The 13,718-nt window shown below is 38.3% G+C and overlaps 1 protein-coding gene and 1 pseudogene across 1 annotated transcript; one reads left to right on the top strand and one right to left on the bottom strand.

Moving 5' to 3' along the window:
- The window catches only part of LOC140182324 (uncharacterized), a 177,071-nt pseudogene extending 165,610 nt beyond the window's left edge, over window positions 1–11,461 (top strand).
- A 1,705-nt stretch (window positions 11,462–13,166) lies between these two features.
- LOC140182323 (uncharacterized) lies at window positions 13,167–13,508 on the bottom strand. Its single transcript, XM_072228484.1, has one exon. The coding sequence runs from the start codon at window positions 13,506–13,508 to the stop codon at window positions 13,167–13,169; it is 342 nt and encodes a 113-aa protein (XP_072084585.1).
- Between the last annotated feature and the right edge of the window lie 210 nt (window positions 13,509–13,718).

Raw genomic sequence — 13,718 nt, 5'->3', positions numbered from 1 at the left:
TAGTACATGTGTTCTAAGCAAGCAAAATTAAAGATAATAATCAAGGCACAAGAGACAGAGACATCGTGATTGCAAACTTAAGAAGGTGAGCATAATACTTTGCATAAAGAATAAGTGGCACACCAAACTTAGTGTGACACTTTCACTTAGAATTAATGCAAGTATCTTGTAAGGATTAGAACCAAATTTTGTTGCATAGCAACACCAAACTTAGAATGCAACCACATGTCAATTTATTTGAAATAAAACTAAACGAAAGAAACTGTTATTTGTTAAGTACAATCACCAAGCCAAGAATATGTCATGAATAAAACTCTCTCGGTAATGTATTAACAAACACAGTGAATAAGTAAACTAAAATGAAAGCATTAAAAACAAAGAATTAACTAAAGTAAATAAAGTAACACAATATCAAACCAAAAGAAAATTAACACTGCAAAGACATTATGGTTATGCAGACAAGTGGTGTTGCTGAATGCTTTGCATAAAAAAAATAGGTGGCACACCAAACTTAGAATCTTGGTGTGTCACTTTCATGTAAAATTGATGCAATCATCCATGAAGATGGAAAACAGTTTGTTGTAGGGCAACACCAAACTTAGAATGTAACCATATGCCAATTTATTGAATTTAAACAAAGCAAAGAACGAAAACAAAGCAGAGAAGAGAAATTATACCTACGGTTGACATGTTGTTCACTTTTTTCCTCTTCTTCCAGTTTGTTAAGAGGAATGACTTCAAGAGAGGAGAAGATTCAGCTATTACCCCCTGTCTTGGTCTCTCCTCAGCAAGCTTTCTTTTGTTAATGGCTTGATTGAGCTTGCTTGCTGGATCAGGGGGAGGATTGCTTGGAGTTGACCTTCTTTTCTTCATGAATATTGTCTTTTGTAGCTTGGTCACAATCCTCTTCTTGGTGCTTTTGTTAATTGCCTTCACTTCCTTGAATTTATGACTTGGTTGCTGTGTGATTATTGGAGTTTTGTCTTCATCAAGAGTCTCTTGCAATGGTGGTTCTGTGGATTCTTCCTTCATGTACTTCTCTGATTCACTTGAGTTTGGAATTCTTTGGTTGTCTTTCTCACTTTCTTTCTCTTCCACTTCCTCCCTTGCACCCAACATTTGACTTAATAGCTTTTTCATTGAGGAGGTTTGTTGATCTTCCCAACATTTCTTCATCTCCTCTTCATATTTTTCAATCACAGATTCAATTGTCGAGAGTTTTTGGGTCAGGGAAATTTGTGAGAGTTGTGATTCTTCATGTTCCTTTGTCATCTCAAGTGTAGTTTCATTTTTAACCACCTCATTCTTCATTGAAAGTTCACTTGATGCAGTAGCCTCCTCATCTTGTTTTTCCACTTCCTCACTCACAAATTGGTCTTCATTTTCCTTGCTTAGTGGATCCGAGCATTTCCCCATGTTCTCCAATTGCTCATCCATCTTCTGAAGACGGATTTCTTGTTCTCTCCAGGATTGTTGTTATTCCTCCATGAGTTGTTCTTGTCTTTTCAACAATTCTCTAGATTTTTGAAGGGGATCTTCATTTTGCTCTTCCACCTTCTCCCTTGCACTTAACAATTGGTTTACCATCACTTCTATGTTTTTGAATGAATTCTCTTGCTCGTTCCAAGATCTTTGCGCCTCCCTCTCATATTTTTCAAACATGATCTCTAGCTTTGAGAGGCCTAGGTTCATGGAAGTTTGTGTTGAGGCATATTTAGGTGATGAAGAATTTTCAAATGTAGAAGTGGGAGGTGAGGTTGGACAATCTCTCATGTGAGTTGACTGCTCAGAATTTGCAGTTTCTTGGTAATACTCCCAGCCACCATTGGAGTAATGACTTGAATCATTTTGTGGTGGAGGGAAATATCCAATATGATTTTCTTTCTCATCTTGTGGTTCTGAAGCATGGCTCCATGAATTGGAGAGCCCAGAATTTGAAGTTTCTTGGTGATATTCCCATCCATCATTAGAGATTGGTGATGGTGGGTGATATCCCATAGAATTTGTTTGATCATAAGATGAGTTGAACTCCATTTGAGTTTTGTAAAACACACAACCAAGAAAAATTGAAATTACTCATATCAGAGATGAGAATTTCTTAGTGAGGCAAAAACTCAAACACCTTGGTTTCACTTTGAAACAGAAAACAAAAATAAAGAAAATGCTTGATCTAGACTTCTCACCCACTTAATCATTATTGATCTAAATCAATCCCCGGCAACGGCGCCAAAAACTTGATGTGCGGAAAACGATCTGACACAAAACTCACCGGCAAGTGCACCGGGTCGCATCAAGTAATAATAACTCACGGGAGTGAGGTCGATCCCACAGGGATTGATGGATCAAGCAACTTTAGTGGATGATTAGTTTAGTCAAGCTAACATTGATGTGAATGGAGTGAAATTGTAACCAACAGAAAGTAAAGGACAATGAATTTAAAGTTGCAGAATGTAAATTGGCAAGTAACTTTAAGAGCAAGAAATGTAAATTGCAAGAATCTTAAATTGCAAGAAAAGTAAAATTTCATTAAATGTAAAGGGGAGTGGGTGCTGGAAATTAAAGAGAGCAATAGATCAAAGCTTAGAGAAAATTAAACATGCAGCAAAAGTAAATCAGATCATGAACATAAATGTAAAATGCAGAGCACTTGCAGAAGAATTAAATTGCTTGAATGTAAATTGAATTCAGTAAGAACAGAAAGCAATGAGAACCAAAGATCAAAATCAAGCTCAATGTAAATTAAATTGTAAACTTACAGCAAAGGAACTTGTAGTAGAGGAGAAATTAAAATTGCAGAAGAAGAAAACAGAGAGAATTCTCAAGGTGAAATTGAAACAGAATTTCTTCAATTCTCAACCCAAGATTTAAAACAAAAAGAAAAACTAAAGAGAGAGAGTTCTGTATTCCTAATGCTCCCTAGTGGAGCTCCTCTCTAATAAAATGAAACAGATGCCTATTTATAGGCATTTTTACAAAATGAAAATGAAATTCAAAACAAATTACAATTAAAATGAAATTTCTATTCTAACTATCTCTTGTGCCTTTGAGTGGTGTCAATTGGGCCCTTGCTCTTGATGGAATTGGGTTGACAAAAGCCTCTGTTGATTGCTCTTGGAGTTGGAGAGAAACCCATTGTGAACCGGGCCATGAATCATAAAAGTTTGAGTAAAAGTTTGAGGCAAACTTTTACTCAAACTTTTTATACCAGCTGCCCTTATTTGCTGCTACCAACGTTTGGGCAAAAGTTTGAGGTCAAACTTTTAGCCAAACGTTGGGCCTTCTTGCATGCATGTTGGGGTACTACTTTGTCTGCTTGTCAACATTGCAGATTTTATGCCCACTATAGATTATTATATATGGCTAGAAAGCTCTGAATGTCAGCTTTCTAACCCAATTGGAATCACCTCAATTGGACATCTACAACTCAAGTTATGCTCATTTGAAGAGGACAACGTCGCTGGCCTTGGTGTGCAGCGTTTGAGGTAAAGTTTGCCTCAAACGTGGTCGAAAACGCCAGTTCTGGAGGCTCAAACATATTGTCCACCCCATACTATTATACATTTTTGGAAAGCCCTGAATGTCTACTTTCCAATGCCGTTGGAAGCGCATCATTTGGAGCTCTACAGCTCGAGTTATACTCCGTCGAAGGTGCAGAGGTCAGTTGGCCTCACTGCAGGTTGCCACCATGTTCATTTATGCTCATTGCGGGGCAGTTTTCTCCCTCAATTTTAGTGTCCACCATGCAGTGCCATATATTCTTAGAAAGCTCTCGATTCCTACTTTCCATTGCTTTTTGAATCACCTCATTTGGAGCTCTGTAGCTCAAGTTATTCTTGTTGGAAGTATACCCCTTGTATGCCTTGTGGTGTGGCGCCAACGTTTGCCAAAAAGCTTGAGGCAAACGTTGGCGCAAGCTTTTTCTCCCCTGGGTATGTTGGTGTGGCGCCAACGTTTGCCAAAAAGTTTGAGGCAAACGTTGGCGCAAGCTTTTGCTCCCTCCAGGGTGTAGTCAAGCTCCTCCAAAAGTTTGAGCTAAAGTTTGAGGCAAACTTTTGCTCAAGCTTTTTTCCTCTCTTGCTCTTTGTTTTGAACCACGCTTTTCTTTCTTTGGGCCACGCTTCTCTTCCTTGATTTGGTCATGTGTCACGCTTTTAGAAGCGTGGCCTAAGCCTCCAAAGTGTGCTCCAACTTCAAAGTGTGCCCAAAATTCCTCTTTTCTTCTTTTTAGCTTATTTTGTGCTCTTTTTGCTTCTTTTTCTTCTTATTTCCTACAAAGTTTATCAAATCAAAAGATCAAAGAAATATACCATTTAAGCACCAAAGAATGTAATATTTAAGCACTAATCATAAATTTCTTGTATGAAAAAGCATAGAAAAACATGACATGATGACATGTCATCACCTCCCATACCAGAAATTTGGTAATATATCCAGGAGGGATGAGATGCCTCAACAATATATGCTCTTCTGTGAAATTTTTGATGTTTGGGGCATTGACTTCATGGGTCCATTTCCAAATTCTAATGGATATTTTTATATATTGTTAGCTATGGATTATGTTTCCAAATGGGTGGAAGCAATTCCTACCTGCACTGATGATGCTAACACTGTTGTTTCCTTTGTGAGAAACCATATTATATGTCGCTTTGGATCACCACGAGCGATCGTGAGCGATCAAGGCACCCATTTTTGTAACAGGAGACTAACAGGATTGATGAAGAAGCATGGGATAATCCATAAAGTTGCAACAGCTTACCATCCCCAAACTAATGGGCAAGCCGAGGTGTCAAATAGAGAAATTAAGCGTATCTTGCAAAAGATAGTAAAGCCTCATAGAAAAGACTGGAGCACCAGGCTACAAGATGCACTGTGGGCATACAGAACAGCATACAAGACACCCATTGGGATGAGCCCCTTCCGCTTGGTTTACGGAAAAGCTTGTCATCTCCCAGTTGAAATAGAACACAGAGCCTTCTGGGCAGTTAAGGAGTGCAACATGGGAATTGAGAATGCTGGAGCTGAAAGAAAGTTGCAACTGCAGGAACTGGAGAACCTTCGCCTAGAAGCTTATGAGAATTCCAGAATTCACAAGGAAAAGATGAAAGCTGTGCATGATCAAAACATCAAGAAGAAAGAGTTCCAACCTGGAGATTTTGTCCTCCTTTACAAATCTCGACTAAGGCTCATGCCCGGTAAGTTGAGTTCAAAATGGGAAGGTCCACACAGAGTAGAGAAGGCTAAACCGTACGGAGTTTATCACCTAAGCCATCCTTCAAGCTCTAAACTTATTAAGGTTAATGGACAACGCCTGAAGCTATACCATGGTGAGAAGGTGCAGAAAAATAAGGAGCTTGAGATCTTCCGCTTGGAAGATCCCCACATAGCAGCAGATTGAGCTAGTGAAGCGTCCAACTTACGGACGTTAAAGCAAAGTGCTTGGTGGGAGACAACCCACCATGGTATGATCGTTCTTTTCCTTGTTTTTCCTATTCAATAACTCTTCTCTTTATTAGTACTTTTGTGCATTTGCATTTACATGTCTTTATATTTCTTTTTAATTCAAAAAAAAAAATTTCGCCACGCGACGCGTCTGCGTCGCAGAGGGGGTGGAGAAAAAAATAAATGAACAGAGAGTCCGGCTGGAGCGTGGCTGGAGGCGTGCCAATTGCACAAATCGACCCACGCGACCGCGTCGCATGGGAATCATGGCCTCCCACGCGACCGCGTGCTCCACGTGGCCGCGTGCCCTGAATTTTCGACGTAAAAGGGTGCACACTGAAATATTGTGCAAGAGTAGTGCTGGATTGGTGCTGGAAGCACAATCCTTTTCACGCGACCGCGTCACCAACGCGGCCACGTCATCCATCTTCTGACGCACCCTCACGCAATCGCGTGACCCACGCGATCGCGGTACCCCAATTTGGCAATTAAATTATTTTGAACAGAGAGTTGTGCTGGTGCGAGGCCGCACTCGCGCCAGACGCATAACATGGGTCACGCGACCGCATGACCGACGCGATCGCGTCACCACACTGAAAGCGCGCCCACGCGAACGCGTGCCCCCACGCAGCCGCGTCGCATGCGCCGCACAGCTCAACCTAAATTGCCAAATTATCTTATCTTTCTCTCTTCCAAATCCTAATTTTCCTTTTCCCTCCTTCTTTCTTCCTTCCCCCTTCCCCTTCTATCTCACCTTTCACTCTCTATCTCTCTCACCACCATTAACAAGGTTTTACCTTCTTCTTCCTTCTTCTCTTTTCTATCATTCTTATTATTTTATGTATATATATTATTATGGTGGGTACTCCCATGAAGATATTATAATTGTCTTCATGTGATAATTTTTCTTTTTGACCCTTAGATGATGGATTGTAGGGTTAGATTTTGATATGTTATAAAAGTGTTGTTTTTATTTGAAGTGTGGCCAAATTAATAAATCACACTTTTATACAAAGCATCTTCATAAAAAGATGTTTTTTGCATCTTCATTTGAGTAGCTCCCTATTATTATTTCCTTTTCTTTTCTTTTTCTTTTCAAATTATTTTATTTTATTTTTCTTCTTCTTCTTTTCCTTTTTACATGGTGCTAGAAACTTTTTGGAGTCATCATCCCTCATTATATGCTTGTGGATTATTGCAAATTGTTTGACATTTATTTTTTCTCCTATTTAAGGGATTGCTTGCATATTCATCTTCATATTTTCTATACCCTATTCACCATGCATGCTATGTGTTTGTGAAAAAGCTCATATGGCATTATGCACTTCTCTATGCTATACTATTCAATGCTTGCTTTTCACAACTTTCCCTTACTATTATATTAATTGAATTTTATTGTCAACACAAACATTTTGGCTTGTTACAAAGTATTGATTGGTCTATGCTACTTATGCCCTTTTCCGGCATGCCAATAAACGCCTTGCATCCACTTGTCTTTGTATGCACCAGTTATTTTCCACTGTTGGCTTTTCATATGCACTCGAGAGCATGTGTTAATGTCATCTACATTTTGCTGTGCATCATTCACCCTCTTTTCTGTTTCTTTCCTTGCTGTATATCTCTTTAAATTTAATTTTCTTTCTCTTCCCTTCTTTCAGGATGGCCACCAAGAAAGAAAAGGAGAAAGCAACTACCAAACCACCAGCAAGAAGAGGAACTAAAAGAGCATTAGTGGCAGAGCCTTCTTCAACTGTAGTCAAACCCTCAACAAAACGAGTTAAGAGGATAATAAAGGTTGATGAAAAGGAAAAAGCCTTTCCAGCAAAGGTCGCTGCGCGATTTTCCAATCGCTACTGTGAGCAGATGTTCCCTATCCTGGCATAAAGGAACTATAACAATGAATACTTTCTTATCCTCCCATCCAATATTGCCACCTTTGTTGAGCCGCAAATTGAGCGAAGACAATGGGGTTTCCTACGGAGACAGCCAAGGCAAGTCAATCTTTCTTGGGTAGTTGAGTTCTACTCCAACTTTTACATGCCGACCCTGCAATCTGTTTATGTCTGGCAGAAGCAAGTCCCCATCACAGAAGAGGCCATTCAGCAAGCTCTGAGTCTTCCCCCTATTCCAGCAGGAATGGACGCTTTTCAAGAAGCCACCCTTCAGCGCCAGAGATACCAATTTGACTGGGACTCCGTTCTCGGAATCATCGCAGCACCTGGCAGCCGTTGGATCTACGGATACCACTGTACCCACCCTAAGAAAATCTTGGCTTCAGCACTTACCTTGGAGGCTCGCGTATGGGCACAGATCATGTCCCGTTACGTCTTTCCGAGCACTCATGAGTCCTCCTTCACTGCGGACATGGCTGTTCTACTATGGTGCATCCTTACAGACCAACCTCTGAATCTCTCAAGACATATCCGGAATGCTATGGAACACGTACAAATTACGGGCAACTTACCTTTCCTCGCCTTGGTCTCAAATCTTGTCTCAACAGCCGGAGTCTTCTACAGAGCTGGGGACACCAAAGCCGTGCTTCCACGAGATGATCAGTATGTCCCTAACGGGAAATACCTCAGACTCTCAGCAACCACTACAAGCCTTCCTACTGCTCCAGTTGAAGATAATCCTTCTTCAACACCACAAGCATCTATAACTGAGAAATTGCTCCAGCAGATAATCGAACGGTTGGATCGGCAAGAACAGAAAGCAAAGATGAGAGAGCGTCGTAACGAGCGCCGATTCAAACACCTCAAGGAGCTACTCAAGGGACAATTCAGAGACTCAGATACCCCGGATTCCACTTCCTTTACTAGCACAGGGAGCCATGACGGTCCCGATGATGGAGATACTACTACCAGCCTACCCCTGTTCCTGACAGATGGCACTGAGGACGGTGCAAAGCCTTAAGTGTGGGGAGGTCAGTCAGTACCTGACTTCCGGAGGTAATTTCTCTTCGCTAGCACCAATAATTAGGATATTTTAGTTAGATTTTCTTTCCTTTATAGAATAGAATAAATTGCGTAGGTTAGGATAATTGCATGCATGTTCTACTTGATTGAAAAGACAATAAGTTTCTTTTAAAAATCTATCTTTGGAACAAAATTTCACTAATTTTTCAAAAATTTTTATGATAAATTTGCTTGAGTTGTATTTGGAACATGATATTTGAGTTAAAGAACACACAACCTGTGAAAGATTTGAGCATTTATGTATGGTTACATTATTTAACCTTAATTATTTCATTCTTATGTGTTTACTTCTCTATGATTGTAATCTATATTTTGTTTTATCTTATATGTCCAATATTTATTATATTCACATGCTTGCACATGATTGAGGCCATTATTTGTTATTAACTCACTTATCCCAAATAAGCCTACCTTTTACATCACCTTTGTTAGCCCCTTGAGCTTTTAATCCCCTCTTGTTCTATAACCACATTACTAGCCTTAAGCAGAAAAATAAATTAAAAATCCCAAGTGAATCTTTGGTTAGCTTAAGATAGAAATTGTGTATCAACTAAAGTGTGGGAACATTGGGTAATAAGGGAATGTATTTAATTTATTTGAATATTGAGAATTTGGGAACCTACTCATGAAAAGAAAAACCAAATTAGAAAATAATGAAGAATCTATGTGCATTGATACGTTATGTTTGCTTTTATGAATTAAAAAAAAATTAATTATATATATATAAATTAAATAAGGGGACAAAAATTACCCCAATGTTAATGTTAATCAATGCACATGTGATAAATTAAAAAGAAAAATTTGGTACATGAGTATGGGAATCATACAAAAGTGGGAATTATGGGTAGCTAGGTATGATTTTAAACTTGTATAAAGTATGTATATGTTAGGTGAGATCTTAGACTAATCAAAGATTCACTTTGTTAGCTCACTTAGCCTTATATATATATACATCCTTACCTTTACCTTAGCCCCATTACAACCTTGAAAAGACCTCATGATGTTTGCATTGGTATATTAACTGTTGTTGATTGGTTAGGAGAAGAACAAAAGTTAGAAAGCATGATTAGAGAAGGATAGAGTGATCAACCTATACACTAGAGATTAGAGCGTACATACATTATCAGTGAGGGTTCAATACTTGAATTTTCATGTTCCCTGCTTTCATGAGCTATCTTCTTGCACTTTTATCCATTTTATTGTATAATGATAGAATTAGTGGAATTTGATTTGTAATTGTTTTGAAGAGCTTATTTACTTTTGATCAAGTGGGAAAGAACCATATAGTTGCATTTATTTATATATATATAGGTTTGCATTGCATTTCATGAGTTTCTACATGTTCATACTTATTTCCTTATCTCCTTCAATTAAGCATGAAGACATGCTAATGTTTAAGTGTGGGGAGGTTGATAAACCACTATTTTATGGTTTATATTGTGTTTAATTATGTGGTTTTATCATGATCCTTACCCACTTATTCATTAAATTAGCATGCATATTAGATTTCTTTCCAAAATTTATTAACTGTTTGAAAATTGCTTCCTAGAGACTTTAATTATTTAATTTTAATTCTCCTTTATTCTATTCGATGCCGTGATCTGTGTGTTAAGTGTTTCAGATTTTATAGGGCATGAATGAGTTGGAGATTGGGAAGGAAGCTAGAAAAAATGGAAGAAACACAAGAATTTGAGGAGATAACCAGCGAGAAGTGACGCGGTCGCATGGCTCACGCGACCGCGCGAAGGAGAGCAAATCGCAGCGACGCGGCCGCATGGCTCACGCGGCCGCGCGGATTGGAAAGCCCAAGCGACACGGTAGCGTGGACGACGCGAACGCGTGGCGAGAAAAAGTGCAAGTGACGCGTCCGCATGGATGACGCGATCGCGTGATATGTGCGATCTGCATAATCTGCAAAATTCGCTGGGGGTGATTTTGGACCCTATTTCGACCCAGTTCTCGGCCCGGAATAGCAGACTAGAGTCAGAGAATATGCAGAAATAAATAACACATTCATTAAGAGACAGTTTTTAGATCTAGTTTTACTCTCTTAGGTTTTTCTCTCTAGGTTTTTAGAATTTTTAATTTTCAATTGATCTTAGCATTGGAACAGGAGAAGAGTTATTTCCTCATCAAGACTTCGCCATTCTAGTTTGTTTTCTTAACTTGGTTTCATTCTTCCATGTTCCTTGCTTTGTTCAATTTTGTCATTCAGATACTTTTATGATTATTTAATGCAAGGATTATTTCTTTTTAATTCAATTTCAATTCCAATGATCATGTTTTCTTTTAATTCCCTTTCATGTGCTATGGATTTATCATTTACAATGCGTGAGTAGTCTCTTTACTTGATGGGGAGTTGATTAAAAGGAACTCTTGAGTTGGAAGGATTGAAGGAAAAATTTGTAATTGGGTTAAATGTTGGATTGCTATCCTGTCACCAACGCCAATCCCTTTGAACTAAGTGGGTTGCAACTTGTGAACAGATCTGGCATTCCAACTTGTTTGACTTTCCCTTACCTAGTAAAGGATAACCAAACAGAACAACCATTAATTATAAATTAATCTTACAATCACTCCATCAATAGTAGAAATTCCAACCAATCAACTCCCAGTCAAGGCTTTCATTCATATTAATTAAATTTCCTCAATTTAAATTCCAATTTACTTAACTCAACTTCTTTGAACATTTGATTAATAAGATAACACACTTTTTTGCAACTCGTTGGGAGACGACCTGGGACTTAAAACTCCCAGTAATTTTTAATTTAACTCTCTGTGACATATTTCTAAATTGATAGGCAGATTTTCGGTGAGTTAAGAACTATACTTGCAACGTAACCATTTTAATAATTTTTAATTCACCAGCTTCTGCGTCACATCAATGGTCAACCAGAAAATCAGCTATAACCTGACCCTTAACGACTCTTCCAGGAACAAAGTATAAAGAAAATTCTGTTAAGGTCAACATCTATTTTCCTAGTCTACCATGCAATATTGGAGAAGACAACATATATTTAAGAACATCAAACTTAGAAATTACGTAAACATTCCTAGGAATCAAATAGTACTTAAGTTTTAAACAAAAAAAAATATAAAGCTAAACAAAGTTTCTCAATTGGAGAATAACGGCTCTCCACATCATTTAGCACATGACTTAGGTAATAAATCACTCTTTCGTTGCCATTCTCATCTTCTTGAGCCAACATTCCACCAATTGTTACTTCAGAAGCTGACAAGTAAAGTTTTAGAAGTGCTCTGTGCCTTGGAGGTGTCATAATAGGAGGATTAGTCAAATACTGCTTGATGTTGTCAAAAGCTTCTTGGTGCTCTTTTCTCCATTGGAACTCTTCCTCTTTTTTCAACTTGATCAGCGGCACAAAAACCTTGGTTTTTCTTGACAGATTGGAAATGAACCTTCTGAGGTAATTGACTTTCTCTAAAAATGCTTGCAGTTGCTTTTTGTTAGTTGGAGGAGCCTCTAAGATAGCCTTTGCCTTATTTTTGTCAATTTTAATCCCTTTTTTCTACACCAAGAAACCAAGAAAATTCCCTGCACTCACACCAAAAGCACATTTTAAGGGATTCATTTTTAATTTATGCTTTCTCATTCTTTCAAATGCTTTTTTTTAAATTTTCTAGATGCTCTTTTTTAGCATTTGATTTGACAACCACATCGTCAACATAAATTTCCATAAAATTTCTAATAAAGTCATGAAAAATTTTATTCATCACCCTTTGATAAGTTGCACCAGCATTTTTGAGTCCAAATGGCATCACAACCCATTCAAAAGTTCCTAAAGCACATGGACACCTAAATGCAGTTTTTGGCATATCTTCCTCAGCTATGTATATTTGATTATAACTTGAATATCCATCCATAAAACTTAACATTTTATGACTAGCAGTAGAATCTATCAACATATCAATAGAATTTAAACCTCTAAAATCAATCCAAACCCTTAATTTTCCATTCTTTTTCATGACAGGAACAATATTAGAAATCCAGTTGACATACCTTGATGTTCGTATAAACTTAGCCTTAAGAAGTCTTTCAATCTCTTCTTTAATCTTCTGCTCGACTTCAGGAGCAAATCTCCTTGGTGGCTGCTTGACAGGTTTGACATTGGCTTTCAATGGCAATTGATGTTCTACTAATTCACGATTCAAGCCTGGCATCTTTTTATAATCCCATGCAAAACAGTCACAATAATCCTTCAAAATATCCACCATTTCTTTTTTGAAGTCATCAGGCAGCATCTTGCTCACATATGTTGGTCTAGGAAAATCACCATTACCAATATCTACTTCCTCCAAAGGATCCTGCACCTCAACCTTTTTTACAGTGTCAGTGTTATTTTTTTCAAAACCTAAAGGACCATCATCATATATACAATCATAAGGTACACTGTCAATGCACCCTTCTCTATCTGCCATATAGGTTGACAGTTGAGCCTGTTGGCTCGTCAAACTCATCATCTAAGTTTTTCTTGAGGCCGTATCCGCCCCGGCCTTAGGGACCAAAATAAAACCATTCATATCTATTTTGCACATCTCAATACTTTCAGGATTAAATGCCTTGGTGTTAACCGTTAGTGGCTTGACTCCAGGATTATACATCCTGAACTCCACATGCATCTCATTATAGTAACATGTACTATTATCAGCAGGAACTTCTTCCACTCCTCCATCTTCATTCCAAAAAATTAACTTTTGATGTAGAGTGGATGGAATAGCACCCATTCCATGAATCTAATCACGTCCCAAAAGCAAGTTAAAACTAGCCTTAGAAGGAACAACAACAAATAGAGTTGGCCTATTAATAGAACCAACTTCAATTGACAGCAGAACCACACCTCTAACAGAAGAAGCCCTTCCATTAAAATCTGTTACTCCAATGCTACTTTTAATCAGATCTTTTTCAGTCTTTCCAAGCCTTCCCATCATTCTTTCAGGCATGAGATTGATAGCAGCTCCCCCGTCAACCAAAATCTTATTGACTATCCTTCCATCAACATGAGCCTTGATATGCAGTGGACGCAAGTGTTCCTTGTCATTTTCAGTAGGCTTCTCAAACAATCCTCCACCACACATATTGTCATCTAGCAATAAGCATTCACTTCCAGGAAAGACATCATAACAGTCATCTTCTAATGACTCCACTTCCCGAACTTGACTATACTCCTTAGGCACTTCATCAACCCCAATTTTGTGCTTAATTTAGGGAATTTTATCACCTTTTCCCATATTTATTCAATAAAATAGCACGGTTTTGTAATTCTTCCTTAATTTGTGCTTAAGTGT

This window comes from Arachis hypogaea, chromosome 19, assembly GCF_003086295.3.
Source record: "Arachis hypogaea cultivar Tifrunner chromosome 19, arahy.Tifrunner.gnm2.J5K5, whole genome shotgun sequence".
NCBI lineage: Eukaryota > Viridiplantae > Streptophyta > Magnoliopsida > Fabales > Fabaceae > Arachis > Arachis hypogaea.
The sequence above is the reverse complement of the archived record's forward strand: the minus strand, read 5'-3'. Positions and strand labels throughout refer to the sequence as shown.